The sequence below is a fragment of the Chlorocebus sabaeus genome, chromosome 6 (assembly GCF_047675955.1).
Source record: "Chlorocebus sabaeus isolate Y175 chromosome 6, mChlSab1.0.hap1, whole genome shotgun sequence".
NCBI lineage: Eukaryota > Metazoa > Chordata > Mammalia > Primates > Cercopithecidae > Chlorocebus > Chlorocebus sabaeus.
The window spans coordinates 19,640,128-19,662,438 of NC_132909.1; the positions used below are offsets into that span (position 1 = coordinate 19,640,128).

At 52.8% G+C, this 22,311-nt stretch overlaps 1 protein-coding gene and 1 non-coding gene across 5 annotated transcripts in view; both read right to left on the minus strand.

The window, feature by feature from the left end:
• Positions 1-1,578: 1,578 nt before the first annotated feature.
• Positions 1,579-22,311, minus strand: part of SUPT5H (SPT5 homolog, DSIF elongation factor subunit) — a 34,701-nt gene continuing 13,968 nt past the window's right edge. For 2 of the 4 annotated variants that reach the window (XM_007996783.3, XM_007996785.3), the window contains exons 4-30: positions 20,986-21,051; positions 20,428-20,439; positions 19,844-19,913; positions 19,658-19,726; positions 19,479-19,544; positions 19,140-19,170; positions 18,776-18,844; positions 13,391-13,642; positions 11,892-11,981; positions 11,721-11,791; positions 9,572-9,677; positions 9,270-9,363; positions 9,044-9,180; positions 8,161-8,316; positions 7,912-8,058; positions 6,926-7,072; positions 6,699-6,824; positions 5,728-5,812; positions 5,314-5,433; positions 5,129-5,231; positions 4,913-5,040; positions 4,718-4,823; positions 4,122-4,280; positions 3,841-4,009; positions 3,525-3,728; positions 2,071-2,166; positions 1,579-1,990 (exon numbers count right to left, since the gene is read on the minus strand). In XM_007996783.3, coding sequence (XP_007994974.1) covers positions 1,847-1,990; positions 2,071-2,166; positions 3,525-3,728; positions 3,841-4,009; positions 4,122-4,280; positions 4,718-4,823; positions 4,913-5,040; positions 5,129-5,231; positions 5,314-5,433; positions 5,728-5,812; positions 6,699-6,824; positions 6,926-7,072; positions 7,912-8,058; positions 8,161-8,316; positions 9,044-9,180; positions 9,270-9,363; positions 9,572-9,677; positions 11,721-11,791; positions 11,892-11,981; positions 13,391-13,642; positions 18,776-18,844; positions 19,140-19,170; positions 19,479-19,544; positions 19,658-19,726; positions 19,844-19,913; positions 20,428-20,439; positions 20,986-21,051 — 3,023 coding nt within the window. In that variant the 3' untranslated portion in view covers positions 1,579-1,846. The remainder of the gene's footprint in view (positions 1,991-2,070; positions 2,167-3,524; positions 3,729-3,840; positions 4,010-4,121; positions 4,281-4,717; positions 4,824-4,912; positions 5,041-5,128; positions 5,232-5,313; positions 5,434-5,727; positions 5,813-6,698; positions 6,825-6,925; positions 7,073-7,911; positions 8,059-8,160; positions 8,317-9,043; positions 9,181-9,269; positions 9,364-9,571; positions 9,678-11,720; positions 11,792-11,891; positions 11,982-13,390; positions 13,643-18,775; positions 18,845-19,139; positions 19,171-19,478; positions 19,545-19,657; positions 19,727-19,843; positions 19,914-20,427; positions 20,440-20,985; positions 21,052-22,311) is intronic. The other 2 variants (XM_007996784.3, XM_037991666.2) reach the window with 1 other exon arrangement.
• Positions 10,129-10,200, minus strand: LOC140711981 (small nucleolar RNA ZL116). Its single transcript, XR_012093315.1, has one exon. It is a non-coding gene; the product is annotated as a small nucleolar RNA ZL116 (small nucleolar RNA).

Genomic DNA, 22,311 nt, shown 5'->3' on the forward strand with positions numbered 1-22,311 from the left:
ACTTTTTTTGTATTTTTAGTAGAGACAGGGTTTCACCATGTTGGGTCAGGCTGGTCTTTAACTCCAGACCTCAAATGATCCGCCCCCCTTGGACTCCCAAAGTGCTGGGATTACAGGCATGAGCTATCGTGCCCTGCCTGAAATGTTTTATAATACACTTACATTTGTAAAAAGACAGGAATATCTAACGAGGAAGGGAAACAGGTCCTGGGTACTAAGCCCCAGTCTCTAAGATTGCACCCACTGGATAAGCTACAGCAATCCTGGTGTCACTGCTATCAGGGTTCAAGGAAAAGGACCACCGGGCACTGTGGCTCACGCCTGTAACTGCAGCACTGTGGGAGGCCGAGGCAGGAGGATCACTTGAATCTAGGAGATCGAGACCAGCCTGAGCAATATAGTGAGACCCGTCTCTATAAAAAATTTAAAAATAAAAAAATTATCCAGACGTGGTGGCGCACGCCTGTAGTCCCAGCTACTTAGGAGGCTGAGGCAAGAGGATCGCTTGAGCGCAGGAGGTTGAGGCTGCAGTGAGCAATGACTGTGCCACTGAACTCCAACCTGGGCAAGACAGTGAGACCCCCATCTCAAACAGAAAAGAAAAAATAAAGGACCATTGGCCAGGCGCAGTGGCTCACGCCTGTAATCCCAGCACTTTGGGAGGCCGAGGCGGGCGAATCACGAGGTCAGGAATTCAAGACCAGCCTGAACAACATGGTGAAACCCGTCTCTGCTAAAACTACAAAAAAAAAAAAAGAAAAACAAATAGCCAGGCATGGTGGCTTGCACCTGTACTCCCAGCTACTCGGCAGGCTGAGGCAGAATTGCTTGAACCCAGGAGGTGGAGGTTGCAGTGAGCTGAGATCATGCCACTGCACTCCAGCCTGGGCGACAGAGAGACTCCACCTCGGAGGAGGAAAAAAAAAAAAGGCTGGGCGCAGTGGCTCACGCCTGTAATCCCAGCACTTTGGGAGGCCGAGGCGGGCAGATCATGAGGTCAAGAGATCAAGACCATCCTGGCCAACATGGTGAAACCCATCTCTACTAAAAATACAAAAAAATTCACTGGGTGTCGTGGCGCGTGCTACTGGGGAGGCTGATACGGGAGAATCGCTTGAACCTGGGAGGCGGAGGTTACAGTGAGCCAAGATCGTGCCACTGCACTCCAGCCTGGTGACAGAGCAAGACTGTCTCAAAAAAAAAAAAAAAAAAAAGAAAGAAAAAACAAAAAAGACCATCAAGCACTGTATCCTGCACCACAGGAGGAATTTAGGTTTCCTGGAGGATACTGTGATTTTCACTTTGCATAATTCATGCCTGAATAAGATATAATGTCTTCAATCACATGACAAGCTCTACTCTGATCATCTCCTTCCTATGTCTTCTCATACACATTCCCCTCAAGAGCCCTCTGGGGCAGGTACTATCACTATTATCTAGATGGGAAAACAGATTCAGGTAGCATCCTGTTATTTGCCCCAACCACAAAGCAAGGAAGTGGGGTCTGCAAATGACCCCACTTAAAGACACCTCATTCCCACGGCGTGCGCGCGCACGCTCGCGCACACACACACACACTTTTAGACCAAACAGCTTTTTATTGAAAGACGGTACAACAAAAGCAAGCTGTGGGGAGGAGGTACAAGAAGGTAGGGACCCTCCCCCAAACTCTACTCAGATTCCAATGAGCACCAGGGAGGGAGAAGATGGAAAACTAAAAAGAAAAATAAAAGGAAATCCAGAACGATCGGCCTAGCCCTGCAGCAGGATCTTGTGTCATAGCCAAGGGCCAGGGAAGGAAGGAGGACCACTCTTCACCTGCCGAAGTCCACCCGCCCTGCCTGCTTCAGGCTTCCAGGAGCTTCCCCAGGAAGCGGAGGTTGAGGATCTTGAGCTGCTCATCAAGGTCCATACGGACAATGCCATCCTCACCATCAATGCTCAGCAGGACGCCCGTGGCTTCCCGATCCTCGCCCAGGATCACTTTCACCTGGGGGTGGGGGGTAACGTGGTCAGGGTCCGTGTCAGCACCCAGCACCCCCATCTTATCTCCTTGCCCCCTGCCCTTACCTTGTTGTTCTTGGTGGGGGTGATGGGCTCCAGGTGCTCACTGGAAATGCTGACGACCTTCTCACTGTCCTTCAGGTACACGGAGCACATGCCCCCCTGGAGGATGGGGACAGCTTGGTCAGCCTGTCCTGCTCCCAACATGGGACTGAGGCCCACGCTCCAGGGGACACAGGCTCAGGGCTCATTCTTAGAACTCAAGGTGAAATGGGGGCAGGAAAGGCCAAGGCTGGGGCTGGTTCCAAGGCCTGGGGCCTGTGGTGCATGTCAGGGTAGGTGGACAAGGTGACCCAATCAGCAAGGGAAGCATCAGAATGAAGCTAACAGGCAAAAAGGAGGCTGCTTCTTGACTCTTCAGGTCCCAAACTTGCCTCAGCATCTTCCCCACACCTGCTCCTTTTCCTGGACCTGGTCTCAGGGACCACTCCATGGTCTGCAGGCCCCACCAGAGCTCTGGACCTCATCTTGGTCACCTCCCTTACCAATAAGCCCCTAGCTCTGAGGCCTGGTCATTCAGCCCGTGAAGGTCTCTCCCACCTGCCTCCTGCCTCATCCCCACAGCCCTGCACTAGTGCAGCCCAACCTCCCCCTGGGCTCCCAGCCAGTCTCCCCACCCCCAATCCATCACTGATGGATGGAGAATTCCACACCACAGATCTGCTCCCACCCCTCTCCTGCTTAGATTCCTCCTTGGCTCTCCGGCGCCCTCTGCTGGTGCAGCCAACTCTCTGGTCTCATCACTCACTCTTGTGTGTGTGTGTTTTTTTGTTTTTTGGTTTTTTTTTTGGAGAGGAGTCTTGCTCTGTCGCCCAGACTGGAGTGCAGTGGCATGATCTCGGCTCACCACAACCTCCACCTCCTGGGTTCAAGTGATTCTCCTGCCTCAGCCTCCTGAGTAGCTGGGATTACAGGCGTGCGCCACTACGCCCAGCTAATGGATTTTTTTTTTTTGTATTTTTAGTAGAGACAGGGTTTCATCATATTGGCCAGGCTGGTCTTGAACTCCTGACCTCAGGTGATCTGCCCACCTCAGCCTCCCAGAGTGCTGGGATTGTAGGTGTGAACCACTGCCCAGCCCACTTTGGCTCTTTATGTTCCAGCCACAACAAACCCTTCAGCTCCCAGACATGCCCAAGTTCTCCTCACCTCCAGGCTTCTGCACATGCAGTTCCCGCCATTTGGAACACACTCAACCCAGTCATTTTCCTTAGCTTACTCCTATTCATTCTTCAGGTCTTGGCTCAGATGTCTCCTTCCCCAGGTAGCCCTCTCTGATTCCCCACTAAATCAGGTAAGATGCCTCCTTCGGGTTCACATAGCTCCCCTTGCCCTCTAGGCTTTCTCCATTCCAGCTCTGCCCACGCTGGGCTATCACCATCTGGGGACAGGTGTGTCCCCAGTTTAGGGGGTACGAAGGAGAGGATGCCTGCTCACCCACCACCCTGGGCCCCACGTACCGTGACACTGCGGATGACACCTGTCTGTCCCACCACCTGTGTATCCAGGTAGGTGTCCCGCACCTTCACCTGAATGTCAGTGGTTACCCAGTCGCTGGAGTTCTGCTCAATGCCTGAGCCTGGCGTGTGTGGGTTGTAGCCACCAGGGGAGGGAGCTCCAGGTGTCATAGGACTGTAGCCAACAGGGCTTGGGCTGGGGCTAGCCTGCAGGGGAAAGAGGAAGTGTCATTGGGAATAGTCATCTGGCTTGGCCAACCCTACAGGCCCAAGGCCACCCTAGCCCACCACCCTCAAGCGCAGGCAGGCAGACCATTACCTGATAGGCCATGGGTGAGGGTGTAGGGTGGTAGCTGGCTGGGGAGTGGGTATTCTGGTAGCCTGCTGGGCTTGGCGCCACCTGGTGGTAGCTCTGGGGACTGGGGCTGGGCTGGTAGGAACCTTGTGGGGAGGGGGCAGCATAGGGAGAGAACTGGTCTGTGTTGTACCTGCAGAAACAGGAAAGAAGGGGGCATTTGTTGGAGCAGGGAGGGGAAAGGAGGCGGTGGCTGTAGGAGGGTTTGGGCAGGGGCAGAGGAGGGCGGGCCCCAGTGGACTCACATGGCCGGCGTCCCTGGTGTCTGCGGGTTGTACTGCGGGTTGACCTGTGGGGACGAGGGGTCTGGGTAGCCAGGTGTTTGGGGATTGGGGGTTCCCCCATAGGCCTGCGGGGACGGGGTGGGCTCATCGTCGAAGGCATACTCGTATTCTTCCTCAGCCCTGTTGGGAGAAAAGTCTGTTGAGAGCAACTGTGGTGATAATGTGGAGGATGCTTCCAGAACAGCACCCTACACCAGACCCCGAACTGAGGCAATTTCATTCTCACGGGAGCCCCATCCAGAGGCACTCCTGATGTTACTTCCCTTCCACAGCCGACACTGTGTCGGAGAGAAATGAGGGTGCCCTCCCAAGGTCACCCCACCCAGGCAATCTTTCTCCAGGCCCAGGGGTAACCACAATCACTACTGAGGTTGGGGCTGGAGAGGAGGCCGCTTTGCCCCCACCCCACCATGCTATGCCTCCTCCTTCAAAGGGACCAGCCTGAGGCTGGGAGCAGAGAATGCTGGGTGGCCCCACAAACCCCTCCATGCCCAGACAGCCAGCGTCACCCTCACACGCACCAGCACACACCGGAACCTGGGGAACCCTGGACTCACCGTGATGGTGTGTTGGGGTTGTTGGGGTCCCAGGCCCCACTCTGGGCAGGAGTGCGGCTGCCATCATGCAGGGGCGTCTGCGAGCCGTAGTGTGGGGTGCGGCTGCCTGGAATGGGGGAGATGAGTGTGTCTGTCAGTCCTGTCCCTCCTCTAGGTTCCCCGAGCCCCTCTTCCCTGTCCCCTGCGGGCACTCACCATCCTGGAGGGGCGTCTGTGAGCCATACATGGGTGTTCGGGAGCCAGAGCCATACATGGGCGTCTGGGAGCCATACATGGGCGTCCGCCCATAGGTCGAGGTCATGCCACCCGGGCGCCGTGAGCCCCTGTGGACGTGGAGAACAAATGGGGTGAGCAGGGCCCTCTCACTGCCCAGCAAGCCCCAGCCTGGTCCTCCCCAGGCCCCGCCCGTACACCGTGGTGAGCCGCTGACGGTCCACAGAGATGGTCTGGCAGGTGGAGTGCAGCTCCACACGGGCTGTGGACTCTGTGGCATCCTTCACCACACCGATGTAGCCTGCGGGGGGGCAGGAGGTCAGGCTGGGCAGGCTCTCCTTCACCACGCCCCTCCCCAGGCCTCCACAGGCCTCGAAGGTCACCTTTGTAGGGCCCCTGGGAGATGCGCACGGTCTGGCCGATGAGTTCGTTGTCCCTCCGGCCCCGGCCCCTGCTCATGCCACCACTGCCGCCACCTGGACTACCAAAGCCGCCACGCTGACCTGGGGATGGGGGAGAATGTCACTGGTCCCCCACTGCTGTGCCCACAGCGAAGGCACCATCAGAATGCCCCCTTCACTTGCTTGACTCCTCCCTACTTGGGTTAAGAGCCTCCTCTGCCCACCCCCCACCCCTTGGCTTTCCTATAGAAGCCCTGACCATTCCGGGCTGTCACTGTGGCATCTACCCTCCTTTGGGTGGTGAGCCCCCTAATGGCAGGGCACTGAGTGTGGGCTGAACAACCAAGTTCCTTCCAGCTGCTTCTACCCACCACATCCCGAGCCTGAACCCCTCACCTCCAGCACTGGGGTGCATGGGGCTGCTGATCCGGGGACTCATAGGCGCAAAGCCACCCACGGTGAAGTTGGTCACATCACGGGGCTAGGAGAAAAGCAAGGAGTGAACTGGCAGGCAGGGGATGGGGGTGGCAGGGTCTGGGGACAGTCCCCCAGCCCCCACACCACCCTGAATGCCTCCAGGTGGGAAGAGCTCCTACTAGGATCTGCCCTGCTGCCACCCCTCCCTCCTTCTGGTGACAATGCCTCAATTTCCTTTGGGGAAACTCCCAGCCCTCTGCCATTGTAAGCCTGTCAAGGGGCCTGGGCTTCCACTGGCCAAGGAGTGGGACTAAAATATGACTAGTTAGGAATTTAAACCCCTAGAGACACAAAAACCCAAACCACAGGAAGTCATCATCCCAGGTACAGGGCCCTGAGGAGGCCACCCAGCCACCCACACCAGAGGCCTGAATTCCTCTGTGCCACCTGCTCCTGCACACTTCCCTACAAGCCCCACCTCAGGGCCTCTGCACTTGTTGTTCCCCCAAAATGCTCACTCTCCATCCCTTTATTCAGGTCTCTGCTCCAATGTCGCCTTCCACGGAGGCCTTTCTTTACCCTCCTCTGCCTAAAACTGCAGCCCTGGTCACTCCCTGTCTCCTGAGCCCATTCTGTTTTCTTCACAGCGCTTGCCTCACGCTGTACGATGGGTTTATCTGTCCGTCCATCTCTGGAGTATCGGCTCTGGGAGAGCAGAGGTTTTTTTTGTCTTGTTCACCACTGGTTCTCCAGTGTCTGGCACCTAACAGGTGCTCAGTAAAATGAAATGAATAAATAACTTGGTGAACAGCTCAGAATCCCAAATAAACCTTTTCACTCTTTGGCAAGGACCTGACAATGACACTGCTCTCCTAATCCCTCAAAAGCCCAATCTTGTCACTTCTGGGGCCAGGTACCCAACGCACAGGGTCCCGTCATGCCCACCTCACCTTCGAGCCCCCAGCCAGCACCAGGTGGCGGGTCTTGCAGACAAACATGCCCCCGTTCTCCACCAGTTTCTTGCAATGCAGGAAGGCGAAGCTTCGGAAGAGATGGCGAATCTCCCCTTCTCGGCCCTAGCCAGGGAGAGAAGGGTCACTCTCTTGGCCATGGCCCCCTCACCCCCAACCAACCAAATTCCTTCAGATGCAGTTCAAAAGCAGGAACTTGTACTCACTGAGTGGGGGCCGTCAATGACCTTAACGATGTCTTTCACATGGATGTTGTTCTGCTCTGAGTCCAAGGCCACAGCAAAGCGGTTGTCTTTCTTACGAGTCACAGCCTGATGTCTGACAGTCACCACCTTCCCGTACATGTTCAGCACCTACAGAGGGAGAGCAGGGAGGCTGTGGGGGAGAGAATGGGAAGGGGAGACACAGGGCAAGGGTTCCCTAAAGTGGGATAATCTTTCCTTGTGGAAGATGGTTCCAAGCTCCACAGGGCATCAACTCCCTGGCTGCAGGGCAGGCAGGCAGAGTGCCACCCTTTAGGTACTAGGTCAACCAAAAATGTTCCCAGTCATTCTAGCACACCCTTTGGGAGAAGACTCCACCCCGATTGGGCAACAGGGACCTGAGAGATGGAAGGGGGCGCTGATAGCAACATAACAGCTAATTGTTCATCTATCACTCTGTGTCAGGCCCTGTAAGATTTCACTGAAGCCTCAAAACTTCCTCTGAGGTGGATTCTATTATGATTTCCATTTTACAGAGGGAAACTCAGGCTCAGAGAGGGTGAGTCACTAGCCCAGGGTCACACAGCACAGAAGCAACAAAGCCGAGATGTGGATGTGGAGTCTAGGGTCCTAAGTACTGTGCTCCGTGACTTCCACATCCATGAGGAAGGGGCAAAGGCAGGAGGGCACATGTGACACTCCATCCTCGAGCGAGGAACAGCCACCAGGGTACAGATCTAACCTCGGGGAATCATTCACTACCAACAGAGTAGACACTGCTCTCGTTTCCATTTTACAGGGTGTGAAACAGGCACGGGGAGGGATCAATGACTTGCCACGTCCCCACTATCAGCCAGTCAGAGGTGAGTGACTGAGCCAGGTCTACAACCCAGAGCAGTCTGGGGGCTCTGCCACCTCCCAGGATGAGGGGTTGAGGGACAGGAAGCCTCCTAAAATCAAGTCCCCGCCACAGAGCACTACACACATACCTGGAAGGTCTCCCGTTCTAGTCGCACGATGACACCCACAGTCTGGGGATCCAGCTGCACCAGCTCGCCCCATTCATGCTGGCCCCCAACATCCACACCTGATGCTGTCTCTGAGCAGAGCTGCAGGTCCCGGGGGAGCACCTTCAGCTGCCAGGGATGGTGAAAGGTGTGAGGCCCAATCCAGCTGGCTTGCCTACCTGGGTCTCCTCTTGGAACGTGCGCCCTTCCCCAACCCTTCCATCCACCTACCTCATGCATGGTGAGGTCAGAGAACAGGATAACAAAATTCTCCTCTACCCGCACAATGAGGCCTGTGTCACCCTCGAATCGGCCGGCAATCACCTTCACGTGGTCCCCCATCTTGAAGTATTTCCGAAGTTCCTGGGCTGGGAACTCCAACATGTCCTGGGGGATTGGGTGTGGGGACCATCGACGAGTAGGTGAGGGGAGACCACCACAACCTGCCCGTCCCTCCTGTCTTCAGAATCCACTCATGTTCTCAAAAACCCCACTTAAGGCTCATACCACCCACCCCAGACTACCTTAGTCCACCTGGACGATCCCTCAGACTGCCCCAGAAACAGCTGACCCCAGACACAGGACACCAACCTGGACAACCTTTACCCCAGCCCGCCCTCAAGACACACGATGCCTACCTATACCCACACAGACAGCCTGCCCCTCAGACACAGGACCCCCGACTGGAAAGCTCCTCAGCCCCACGCAGAGACAGCCTCACCCCACACATCACATTAGGCCTGCACAACCCCTCAGACACACAGCAGACACAGACACACACACACCAATCTAAGTAAATAAAATCAAGCCCCCACCTCGGACTACTCCATGGTTAATCACACACTCAACCCAGTACTGCCCAGATATCTTGCTTTTCAGAAACAAAAGATAGACCAAGCCACTCTCCAGAGACAGACACCACCAGGCAGGACTGCTGCCCGCCGACCCTGCGCTATACTTAGAGCGTCTCAGGCACCTGAGAACACTAGAAGGGCCTCAACTTACCCTCCGGGAAACCAGGTGTCACCAGGCACACCACCATGTCATATAGCCACATACAGTCAGATGTGCCTGAACGCACCAACCCCTGCACCTGGGAACACCGGGCACCCACCTTGAGGTCCTCATGCTTGGGCATGATGGTGATCTTGTTGCCATCCACGCTGAGGATCTTGCCCTGCAGGTTGATGAGCTCGCCCTCACAGACCTCCACATTGTCTCCAGGTTGGAAGTTGTGCTCCCGCTCCTTCCCTGCAGGGGCAGTCATAGGGCTGACTCAGGGGCTGCTGCCATGGGCCGCCCCTGCTCCTTGGCGCAGGTTACAGAGGGGGATCAAATACCTGTGCTCTCAGTCACCACCTCCAGGTCGATGCCCTCTGGCTGGTCCTCAAACTTCTCTAGCTCAGAGAGTGTGGGCTTCACACCCTCCGTGATCTAAGCCCCGAGGTGTGAGGGGAAGAGAAGAAAATGGACCAAGGTCAGTGTGACAGCCCAGCTCAGTGGGCTCCAGGGGAATAATTCTCCTAGGGAACACTCCTAACTTGAGGAGTGGGACAGACCCAGATAACCCACAGCCCAAGACCTGGCCTGCAGGAGAACACTCACCCCACCCCCATTACCAACGCCCCTCTGGGACCCTCACCACAGCAGACATGGCGAAGCTCTTGAACAGAAAGCCCTTCCGGCTGTAACGGTTCCCCTCAAAGATGAGGAAGTCACCATCAGAGGCGACATCGCCCCCCAGGGACCTGGGATTTTATAGGGGAGAGAAAATTAGAAGGGAGAGTCAAGGAGAGAGTCTTGTTGTACCTCAGTCTTCTCAGCGGGCTACAGGGAGAAAGGACCCATCCCATCCCCGCACACACCCTCTTGGCAGCAGTGACTTCTCACAAACCCCAAAGGCCCGCCTCCCACCTCCCTCACTCCTCCACCCACTCCCTGAGTTATCTGTCACCAGAGCACCGATCACCATCTGACAAGCTAGTGTTTGACCTGTCCCCGTAACTAGCATGTCAGCTCCAAAAGGTCAGGGATGTAACATTCACTAAATTTCACCAAGAATAGTGCCCAGGACACAGGAAGTGTGCAGTAAACATTAGCTGAACAAAGTAACAGTATCAGACAATGATATCAGTTAATATTGACAGAGCACTCAGCCTGGCCTGCACATTCACGACCTCACAGACTCTTCCCCAAATCTGTGACATCAGTAACTGTTCATCATTTCCAGGTGAGGGAATGCAGGCTCAGGAAGGTCACACCACACACCCAAGGTTGCCAAGCCAGAGTCTCGACAGGATTCAAAAGCAGGCAGGTGGGACTCCCAAACCTGTAGCCCCTGGCCCTGAATATGGAGTGGGGGCTGCTTAGTCCTGTTCCATGTCTCCGGGGTGGGGAAGGAAACTCCTTCACTCTCCAAAAGGGAAACGCATGGGAGGAGCAGGTCAAGTTCCTTCTGCACTCATGCAATCGCCTTCTCCCATGGTGAACCTGGGAGAGGCCAGCATGCTCGGCTGGGCATGTTGGGGTACTTGCTGAGCTGGCTTGCTGCGGGGTGGGGAGGGGAGCACTAGGGTTTGCTCTTTGCAGAGAGAGGTTCAGTTGAGTCGAGACCAGTGGTATAAATGGGTCCAAACTCAGGCAGGTGAAGTATTAGCAAGGCCCCTGGGCGCAGACTGAAAGGTGCATTCCACAGCTCTTCCTTTATCTGAAGGAAAACCTGACTGGCTGAATCACACACAATTAGTTCTAGAACAGGACCAGAGGGAAGAGTGTTACCAGCACCTCTCATTTCTCCATGTCCTCCTCTCTGTCCTCCCTGCCGGAGCCCCCAATTGACCCTGGGATGTTGAAATTCCTGGGCTGCTCAAATTCTCTACCCAGCTGGGGGGCATCCTGAGGGAAAGAGGCTCCATACCCCCATCTCAAGCGGGCATAAGCAGATCAGGAAAGGACACTTTCTAAAACCCGACACAGTCAATCCCTTTCTTTTTTTTGAGACAGTCAATCCCTTTCAATGTATCATACCACGGATCACACTTTATATGCCAAGTGCATTCTGAGTACATACACATATTAATTTATTTAATTCTCACTAATCATCTATAATCTGAGGAAGCAGAGGTTGTTTTCATCAATCTTTTTTTTTTTTTTTTGAGACGGAGTCTCGCTCTGTTACCCAGGCTCGAGTGCAGTGGCACGATCTTGGCTCACTGCAACTTCTGCCTTGTGGGTTTAAGCGATTCTCCTGCCTCAGCCTCCCGTGTAGCTTGGATTACAGGCGCCCACCACCACCCTTGGCTAATTTTTGTATTTTTAGTAGAGACAAGGTTTCACCATGTTGGCCGGGATGGTCTTAAACTCCCGACCTCAAGTGATCCGCCCACCTCGGCCTCCCAAAGTGCTGGGATTATAGGCGTAAGCCACCGTGCCCAGACGCATCAATCTTTTTAAATATATTTTTAAAATTTTTTTCTTCTTCTTCTTCTTATTTTAAAAGATGGGAATCTCATTATGTTCCCCAGGCTGGTCTCGAACTCCTGGCCTCAAGCAAGCCTCCTGCCTTAGCCTTCCAAAGTGCTCCCTCCCACTGTGCCCAGCCTCATCAATCTTTATAGCAGAGGAAACTGAGGCACAGGGATGTGAAGTGACTTGCCTGAGGCTATACTGCCAAGCTAACCAATCACAGGCTAAACCTGTGGTGGGGCCACCCCTGTGGAGGAACCTGCAAAAGGCACATTCTGCATACCAGCCCTGGGGACCCAGCCCAGCCAGTCCCCAAGGACACGCACCTGATCTTCTCAGCGTCAAACAGCCTCTGTGGAGGCCGCTTAAACTTCTTCCTTTTGGCAAACCAGTCTTTCTATGGAGGAAAGGGGTATGGGTGGGAAGGGTGAGGGAGGGGGCTTGGCCACCAGCAGGATCGAGCGCACCCCCTCCCCCAGGCCAGATTCCCCGAGTACCAAGCTCATGCGGGCCTTGATGCGATCGTAGTCGATGCGCGGGATCATCTTCAGGGAGATGGTGTTCTGGCTGGGCTCCACATAGTCCACCTGAGCAGGGCGAGCAGGAGGTCAGCAGGGTCGCACCCTCCTCCCTGACCCCAGACACAAGAAGGGTCAGGAGATGCTAGGAAGGAGAAGGGACACAGGGTGGTGGGGAAGAAGCCAGGCTGCTGACAACTCTCAAAAGTCCCACTCCAGCTTGTCTCTCCCCTCAGCTCTGGCACTGAGTAGCCACTGCCTGCCTGATATCTCCACCTGGATATCTAAAGGTCCCTCCAATTCAGGACAACCGCAGGCAAACCGCTGACTCCCCCAAACCTGCCGCCTCCCACTCCATTCTTCCCTCTGCTCAGGCACACAACCTGGGAGCCATGCTTGACTCCTTTCTTTCTCTTACACCCACACCCGATCCACTGGCAAATTCCATCGGCTCTGCCTTCAAAATACCTGACCTCTTCCCCTCCTCCGCTGCAGTGTCAGCATTCCAAATCCAAAAGCCCAGAATGCTCAAAAATAGGAAACCTTGTGAGCATCAACATGATGCTCAAAGGAAATGCTCACTCTCGGATTTTCAGATTTGGGATGCTCAACTGAACTGGTAAGTATAATGCAAATATTCCAAAAGCTGAAAAAATCTGAAATCTGAAAAACACCTCTGGTCTCAAGCATTCAGGTTAGGGACACTCAGTTTGTATTAGGGTCTTGATCCCATCCCACCAGCACTGCCACCTAGGCTACAGCAGCAGCCTCCTCCCTGGTCTCCACACTCTTGCCCAATGGTCCCCTCCAGGCTATTCCGGGGTTTCTCAGTCTTGGCACTATTGACTTTTTGGGCCAGATAATTTTTTGTTGTGGGCAACCATCCTGTGCATTGGAGGATGTGTGTGTCTAGCATTTCTGGCTTTAACCCGCTAGACGCCATAATCATCAAAATCCTCCCCAGCTGACACAACCAAAAATGTCTCCAGACATTACCAAATGTCCCCTGGGGAAACCTCGCCCTGGCTTGAGAACCAGTGGTCTAGTCTCAACACAGTCACCAGAGAAATCTTACTAACACTGAAGTCAGCCTGTGTCCCTTAGAGCCCTCCCAACCTACGCCAGTAAATACCAAAGCCCTTGTGAGCTCCCTGACTCATCTCACGCCATCCCTGCTGCAGCCAGTGACTGTGCCATCCTATCTCACAGGCCGCTCCTGCTGCCTACAACACTCCTCCCCAAGAGCTCCACATGCCTCACGCCCTCCGCTCCTTCAGACCTTTACTCAACACGCCTGGGAACGTGCACAGAAGACAGCCATCCATTTCCTCTGTGCTCACAAAACCCAGGCTCTGCTTCATCTCATCTGAGTGGGGTTCCATTCTCTGTAGCACGAAGAGGGTGGGAAGGACAAAAGGAAAGGAAAGGAGAACAGAATGCAGGGACCCTGACCCCTATGCTGCCCCGCCCCCTGGCACCTGAGCAATGTCATCCTTGTAGATGCCCCGCTTGAGGCGGACCCAGGACTTTGGTTTCAGGTTGGCCACCTCCTTCACTACTTTGAGCACGTCTGTCATCTCCTTGATGGGCACCATCTGCTGGTTCCAGTAGCCAAGACGCAGGTTGCCCACCCCCTCGATGGCCTGCTTCACATGGGTCTGCTTGTAGGCCTCCACGTAGATGTAGCCCTTCACGTGCTCTGGTGCCACTACTGACTTGATCTGCAGGGGCTGCAGCGTGAGCCGGTGGAAAGAGGAAGCAGTGAGACACAAAGGCTAATAACAGAAATGACTGCCACTCATCAGCAATCCCTATTCTAGGAATTTATTCCACAGAAACACACTGGCACAATGACATGGATACAAAGGTGTTCCTTACAGAATTATTTATTACAGCAAACAAACCAGACTGGAAATTTAAAAATATCCAGGAACAGTAACTAGTTAATTGATGGCTTAATGTACCATGAAATACAATGTTGCAGTTAAAAAAGACAGAAACTGGCCAGTGTGGTGGCTCATGCCTGTAATCCCAGCACTTTGGGAGGCCTAGGGGGGCGGATCACCTGAGGTCTGGAGTTCGAGACTAGCCTGACCAACATGGAGAAACCCCATCTCTACTAAAAATACAAAATTAGCTGGGTGTGCTGGCATACGCCTGTAATCCCATCTACTCCGGAGGGTGAGGCAGGAGAATGGCTTGAACCCAGGAGATGGAGGTTGTGGTGAGCCAAGATTGCGCCACTGCACTCCAGCCTGGGCAACAAGAGTGAAATTCCGTCTCAAAAAAAAAAAAAAAAACCTATCTGGGTGTGATGGCACATGCCTGTAGTCCCAGCTACTCAGGTGGCTGAGCAGGGGGGATTGCTTAGCCCAGGAGGTTGAGGCTGCAGTGAGCTGAGATCACACCACTGCACTCCAGCCTGGGCAATAGAGTGAAACCCTGTCTCTTAAAAAAAAAAAAAAAAAAATTAGATTAACCTGTATGTACTAATATAGAAAGATATCCAACATATGTTCTGTGTAAAAAAACCAATTACAGCCAGCCATGGTGGCTCACGCTTATAATCTCAGCACTTTGGGAGGCTGAGGCAGGTGGATCACTTTTGGTCAGAAGTTCAAGACCAGCCTGACCAACATGGAGAAAGCCCATCTCTACTAAAAATACAAAATTAGCCAGGCGTGGTGGTGCATGCCTGTCGTCCCAGCTACACAGGAGGCTGAGGCAGGAGAATTGCTTGAACCCAGGAGGCGAAGGTTGCCGTGAGCTGAGATCTTTGCCGTGAGCTGAGATCGTGCCATTGCACTCCAGCCTGGGCGGTAAGAGTGAAACTCCCTCTCAAAAAAAAAAAAAAAAAAAAAAAAAAAGGCAACTAGAAGAACGAAGAAAGGAGTGGTTACATCAGACAAAATATACTTTAAGACAAAAATTGCTACCAGAGAAAACAAAGAACGTTTTATAACAATAAAAAGGTCAATTACAAATGTATATGAAACTAACACAGCCTCAAAATATATGAAGCAGCAACTAACAGAAATGAAGGAAGAAACCGACAACTCGACGGTAACAATCCTCGACTGCAATACTCTGTTTTCAATAATGGACAGAGCTAGATCCAAGATCAACAAGAAAAGAGAGCACTTGAGCAACAATGAAAGCCAACTAAACCTAACAGCCAGCTACTGACAGAGCATTCCATCTTCAATTTCCACCTATTAAGCGGAAATGGGAAAAAGAACACTCCATCTAACAACAACAGAATGAACTTTCTTCTCAAGGGCATACTGAACTTTCCAGAATAAACCACAGGTTAGGCCATAAAACACATCTCAGTAAACATAAAAGAACGGAAATCATATAAAGTATATCCTTCACCCATACGTAATAAAGTTAAACACCAACAAAAAGATACTTAGGAATTCACAAATACATGGAAACACACTCCTAGATACCAAAACTTATGAGATATGAAAAAAGCCATGCTTAGAAGTAAATGTATAGCTGTAAATACCAACTAAAAGAAAAAAAACAGGCCAGGAGCAGTGGCTCACGCCTGTAATCCCAGCACTTTGGGAGGCCGAGGCGGGTAGATCACTTGAGGTCAGGAGTTCAATACCAGCCTGGCCAACATAGTGAAGCCTTGTCTCTACTAAAAATACAAAACTTAAGGCCGGTTGGCCAGGCGCAGTGGCCCATGCCTGTAATCCCAGCACTTTAGGAGGCTGAGGGGTGGATTACCTGAGGTCAGGAGTTCAAGATCAGCCTGGTCAACATGGTGAAACCCCGTCTCTACTAAAAATACAAAAAAAAAAAAAAAAAATTAGCTGGGCATGGTGGCGGGTGTCTGTAATCCCAGCTACTTGGGAGGCTGAGGCAGGAGAATCACTTGAACCCAGGAGGTGCAGGTTGCAGTGAGCCGAGATGGTGCCATTGCACTCCAGCCTGGACAACTGCGTGAGACTCTGTCTCAAAAAAAAAAAAAAAAAAAAAAAAAAAAAAAAAAAAAAATTCAGGCTGGGTGCAGTGGCTCATGCCTGTAATCCCAGCACTTGAGGAGGCCGAGGTGGGCCGAATCCCCATCTCTACTAAAAAAACAAAAATCAGCTGGGCTTGGTGGTGGGCGCCTATAATCCCAGCTACTTGGGAGACTGAGACAGGAGAACTGGTTGACCCTGGGAGGCGGCGGTTGCAGTGGGCCAAGACTGCACCATTACACTTTAGCCTGGGCAAGAAGAATAAAACCCCATCTCAAAAAAAAAATGAAGTCTTGATATATGCTACAACATGGATGAGATTTGAAAACATTAAGTGAAGGAAGTCAGTCACAAAAGCTTAATGATGCCATTTGTATGAACCGTCCAGAGTTCAAATAGTCAAATCCACAGAGAAAGAAAGTAGATTTGTAGTTACCAGGAGCTGGGAGGAGGGAGGAATGGGGAGTGATGGCTAATAGGTATCAGTTTCTTTTTGTGATAATGAAAATGTTGTGGAATTAGATGGTAATGACGGTTATGAATATACTACAATATATAAAACCCACCACAGTTTACACCTTAAAAAATTAAATTTTAGGCCGGGCACAGTGGCTCAGAACTGCAATCCCCGCACTTTGGGAGGCCAAGGTGGGCAGATCACTTGAGCCAGGAGTTCAAGACTGGGCTGGCCAACATGGTGAAACCCTGTCTCTACTAAAAATACAAAAAAATCAGCCAGGCATGGTGGCAGGTGCCTGTAATCACAGCTACTCAGAAAGCTGAGGCAGAGGTTGCAGTGAGCTGAGACCACACCATTTCACTCCAGCCTGGTCAACAAGAGTGAAACTCCGTCTCAAAAAAAAAAATAATCAGAGTCATAATGCAAATGAAGTGACTAGAATTTTTTTTTTTTTTTTTTTTTTTTTTTTTGAGACGGAGTCTCGGCTCTGTGCCCCAGGCTGGAGTGCAGTGGCGCTCTCTCGGCTCACTGCAAGCTCCGCCTCCCGGGTTCCCGCCATTCTCCTGCCTCAGCCTCCCGAGTAGCTGGGACTACAGGCGCCCGCCACCGCGCCCGGCTAGTTTTTTGTATTTTTTTTTTAGTAGAGATGGGGTTTCACCGTGTTAGTCAGGATGGTCTCGATCTCCTGACCTCGTGATCCGCCCGTCTCGGCCTCCCAAAGTGCTGGGATTACAGGCTTGAGCCACCGCGCCCGGCCGAAGTGACTAGAATTTTACCCCAGGGCACCATGTAGGTGGATTTGAGCACATTTCTTTTAATTACTATTATTATTATTTTTTTTGTAGAGACCAGGTGTCACTATGTCACTACGATGTCCAGGATGGCCTCGAACTCCTGGGCTCGAGTTATCCTTTTGCCTCAGCCTCCCAAAAATACTGGTATTACGACTAGCCACCACACCTGGCCAAAAGGTACCTTTTCAGCCTCCCTGTTGGGGAATCACACCCCACAAACCCCAGTCTCCCCCATGACAGGCAGGGACACTTACCACTATAATAATCAGGAAGACATTTCTTTCCCACCCCACCCCACAAGACAGAGTCTCACTGTCACCCAGGCTGGAGTGCAATGGCACGGTCTTGGCTCACTATAACCTCTGCCTCCCAGGTTCAAGTGATTCTCCTGCTTCAGCCTCCAGAGTAGCTGGGATTACAGTCAAGCGCCACCATGCCCAGCTAATATTTGTATTTTTAGTAGGCGCGGGATTTCACCATGTTGGCCAGGCTGATCTCACACTGGCTGGTTTCAAACTCCTGACCTGGTGACCCACCCGCCTCAGCCTCCCAAAGTGCTGGGAATTACAGGCATGAGACACTGCGGCCAGCCTTTGAGGAGGACATTTGAGCACATTTAAAATCATAGTTTACAAACCCTGCAACTGTCTACTTGGTCCCACTGGGTCACACCCAGTGGTTCAACAGGTAAAAGCATGATCCCTAGCAGGGATCATGTTAACTGAGAAAGCTACCAGCCAGCACCCCTTAGAGCGTTTGCCCTGGTTCTCAAACTACCAATTAAGCCTTTGACAACAGCTCTGCTAAGTAAATGCAAGCTGCAGAACAAGTCCTAGCTGACAGCTGGACATAAAGCCACCTAATCCTTTTTTTTTTTTTCCCCCACGCTGGAGTACAGTGGCGCCATCTCAGCTCACTGTAGCCTCTGCCTCCTGGGTTCAAGTGATTTTCCTGCCTCAGCTTCCCAAATAGCTGAGACTATAGGTGTGCACCACGATGTCCGGTTGATTTTTGTATTTTTAGTAGAGACAGGGTTTTATCACGTTGGCCAGGCTGGTCTCGAACTCCTGACCTCAAGTGATCCGCCCACCTCAGCCTCCCAGAGTGCTGGTATTACAGGTGTAAGCCACTGTGACCAGCTAAAAGCCACCTAATCCTAATGATGCTGAGAGGCAACCAAGGGGCCCAGAGAGGGGAAGGAGGTGCATCAGAGTCACACAGCTACGAAGTGGCAAGAGCAGGACTCAAATTCTGTCAGTCTAAAGAAAACCTGGGCCTTGGATGCAGCATTTGCTGCCTGGCATGTGGTGAAGAGGGTGACCCCAGCCCAACAGGGCTGGTGAACAGGCAAACCCACTCTCACGAAGAAAAGGTGCAGGAAGCTAGCTGGCTGACTTCCAAAGAGCTACAGGGGTGGCAGGACCCTGCCAGAAATGCAGACAACAAAGACAACATAGCTGTCAAGGCCCAGAGGAGCCCTTCCATCGAGGCAGTGGTCTTGTTCTAACTCAAGCAGCTCACTCAGCAGGCAGCTCTGCTCAGCACAGGGGCACCTGGTGCCCCTGAAGTTGACAATCTCCTTCCCTCTGGGTGTTGCCATGTCTCCCCACCAAGCCGCCTGCCTACGCAACTTACCGTGTCTGTGAACTGGTAGGCAATGAACTTGCGCATCAAGGAAATGGCCGTGGCCCGTTCCTCCCCGATCTGGAAGATGAGACAGATTTGAGAGAGATGACAGGATGGAGAAAAGGACACAGGAAAGGGGCAGGAGACAGCAGCAAGAAAGATAAAGTAGGACCAACAGAGGAGAGAGAAAGGATGGACAGCCAGGAAGATGGGGTGGGAGATAGCGAGTCAGTAACGTGGAGTGGGGGACGGAGACAGAAGGACCAAGTGATTGGCAGGCCACAGAGACCCGGGACAGACAGACACTTCTTCCCCACAAAGCAGCCTCCCTCATTCTCCTACCTCCTCCAAGCTCCAAGGCCAGAGCACGTACCTTACATTTGACAGTCCACAGATTGGGATCCCTAAGCAGCAGAGGAAAAGGAAGCCCTTCAGTGAAGCTGGATCTTCAGCAACAAACAGATGAACCCCCAGGCCACCCTCTTCCTCTGTTTTCACACCCAGGTTCCCCCATACTCAGTGGCTTCCCCACGCTTCTCCCCATGAGCAAGAGGAAAAAGAAAGTGCCACCTTCCCCTCCCTACCCCCACCATCCACCACACTGTCTGTGTGACTCTGCCCCGACTTATTTCAGGGAGCCACCTGTTTGCGTACCATCACCCCATACAAGATTCGCACCCCAGCACGGCCCCCACCATCCCAACCCCCTTACTTGACTCCTGGGAGTAGCTGCTGCTGGGTGATGTCGTCTGAGAGCTCATCAGATCCTCCGTACACCCTGAAGGGAGGAGGGCAGTCAGGAAGGAAGGGGTGAAGCTCTGTCAGACCCCTGCCCCTTCCTGCTTAGGGACCACCTGCTCCCCACCCCACCTGCCCCCGCCATGCCCTTACGTCTCTCCCACAGATGACTTGGCGTATTTCTTCATGTAATACTCGCCCAGTTCTTCTTCTCGCTGGTCCCTGGAGTGTGAACAGGGAAGCAAACACGAATTGAAGGTTGAGGAGAGCCGGTGGGCTGACCTACCCCCAAATCTCCCCACAGGAGCCAATCCCACCATGTTTCCCTTCCTTGCCCACCTCCAGAGGTTTTGCAGGCGGCGAGCCCCAGAACGATCTTCATCCAGGACAACATTATCAATATTGGAGGCTGAAAACAAATGGGCAGAGGGTGTGAGCAATGGCAGGTGGAGGGCAGGGGCCTGGAGAAAGTAGGGGCGTGCAGCTAAGAGGGTCAGGGTTTGGCCCTGGGGCAGGAAGATGATATCTCACAGAGGAAATTCCAACCCCTCATCCCCTACTCTGTCCTACTCAGCATCCTGCTTCTTGTCAAAAAGACTGGGGATCGGGCCCAGCAAGCTGGGGGGCTTCCAGCTGTTCCCATCTCAAAGTCACTGTCCAGGCACACCCTGGACTGCACCCCACCCTACACATAGCTACCACCCACAAATGCACAGTCCCAGACAGACACATCCATGCTTTTCCAGGTCAACAACTGGGATAGACCTGGCCCCAGAACTCCCTGACTCTGGATCCTACATGGGTCAGAGCCTCCAGGGCCAGACCACAGCTGGTGGGGAGGCGGTGAGGGCAGGTGCCTCAGGAAGGAGGAAATGTCAGGATATGGGAGGAAGGTCAGGGAATCACACTTTTCAGATTCTTACCTTCAATCTCTTCTACTTGGAGGAAGAGGAGGTGGTGGTGGTGGTGGTGGTGGTGGTGGTGGTGGTGGGCGAGGGCAGACAAAGTATGAGCCAAATTATAGCAGCAAAATCAACCAATGGGTTGGGGGAGGGGAAGGGAGGGACACAGAAAGGTTGAAAATCAAAAGTAAAGGCCAGGCACCAGGTGACTGGGGAGAAGCCGAAATGTATGAGGCGCACAGAACTGAAAATAACGGGGAAAGGGGGGCACTGGCCCAGGAAGTGGGGGGTATCTTGGGACAGAGCTCGCCCACCCTACAACCCCAGAAGGGATTCACTGGGCCCTGGGATCCCAGAGTCCTCTCCCCACAACATCCCCACCCCACAGTCCCACCCCCCACTCATGGGCCTAAAAGGAAAAAGCAGGGAGCTGGTCTCTCTGGGAAGGACAGAAAGAAGCAAGGTGAGGACGGTGGGGGTAGGGGTGTACAGGGGATGGGGGGTGGGGGGAATGGGCTCTGAAGACCCTGTCAGCCACCCTCTTCCCAGTAGTCTTGTGGAGGCAGGGCCCACACACACCTTTCTCTAGGATGTCCTCTGCTCCATCCTCCCACTGGTCCTCGTCCTCATACTCATCGTCGACATCTGAAATGGAAAGGCCAAGTGGTAAGGGGCAAAGGTGAACAGCTCCCAGGACACGAAGCATCTCCTCTGGAAGATGTGCACTACAAATCCCCACTGCACAGAGCAGGACACTGAGGCTCCGACAGGGAGGCACTCGTCCGGGGCCATGCCACAGAGCTGGTGCACGCAGCAGGGTCGAGGGGGACATACAGCTCTAACTAGCTCTGTAAGTCATCCCCTCTCCTTACTCCACTCCCAAATCCCTTTTAAAAAACTAAGATCAGCGTAAGCAAGAAGGAAAGTTCCCTCCCAACTATCAAAAATGATCGGTAGATACCACCTTTTTTAAAAGATGGTTCGTGGTCTGTTGGTTTTATGATTCTCGCACATTTGTAACAGCTAATGCCGAGAGCACACTACACACCCTACCCTGTTCTGAGTGCCTGGCACAGGCTCCTCACTGATCTTCCTGGCAAACCCGAGGGAGGCGCTGTCGCTGCTCCTATTTTACAGCGAGGGCTCCGACACCCAGAGAGATGAAGGAACCTGCCCACAGACTCAGCTGGGATCTGAGAGGCAGTCTGGCTCCATGGTCCATATACTTAATCTCTTCACTATGTTGCATGTACTGCTTTGTAGGTATCAAACATTACACTAAAAACTTAATACATGCGCATAATGAAAAATTCCAATGTTACAGAGGATGTAGTATCAATTAAGTCTCCCTCCCATTTCTAACCCCTAGTATCTCAGTAACCTTTCTCAAAGGCAACTCCCTGACTAGTTGCTTGCCTAGAGATGATCTGTGTACATATATGAAATCCATGTAAGGCTGGGCATGGTGGCTCACACCTGTAATCTCAACACTTTGGGAGGCTGAAGTGGGAAGATCACTTGAGCCCAAGAGTTTGAAACCGGCCTAGACAACACAGTGAAACCCCCTAAATCCAAAAACTTAAAAAATCAGTTAGGGTTGCGGATGGTGGCTCACGCCTGTAACCCCAGAGCTTTGGGAGGCCGAAGCAGGTGGATCACGAGGTCAGGAGCTCATGATCAGCCTGGCCAAGATGGTGAAACCGCATCTCTACTAAAAATACAAAAAATTAGTTGGGTGTGGTGGTGGCACCTGTAATCCCAGCTACTCGGGAGGCTGAGGCAGAGAAATGCTTGAACCCGGGAGGTGGAGGTTGCAGTGAGCCAAGATCACGCTACTGCACTCCAGCCTGGGTGACAGAGGGAAACTCTGTCTCAAAAAAAAAAAAAAAAAAAGTCTAGTCAGGC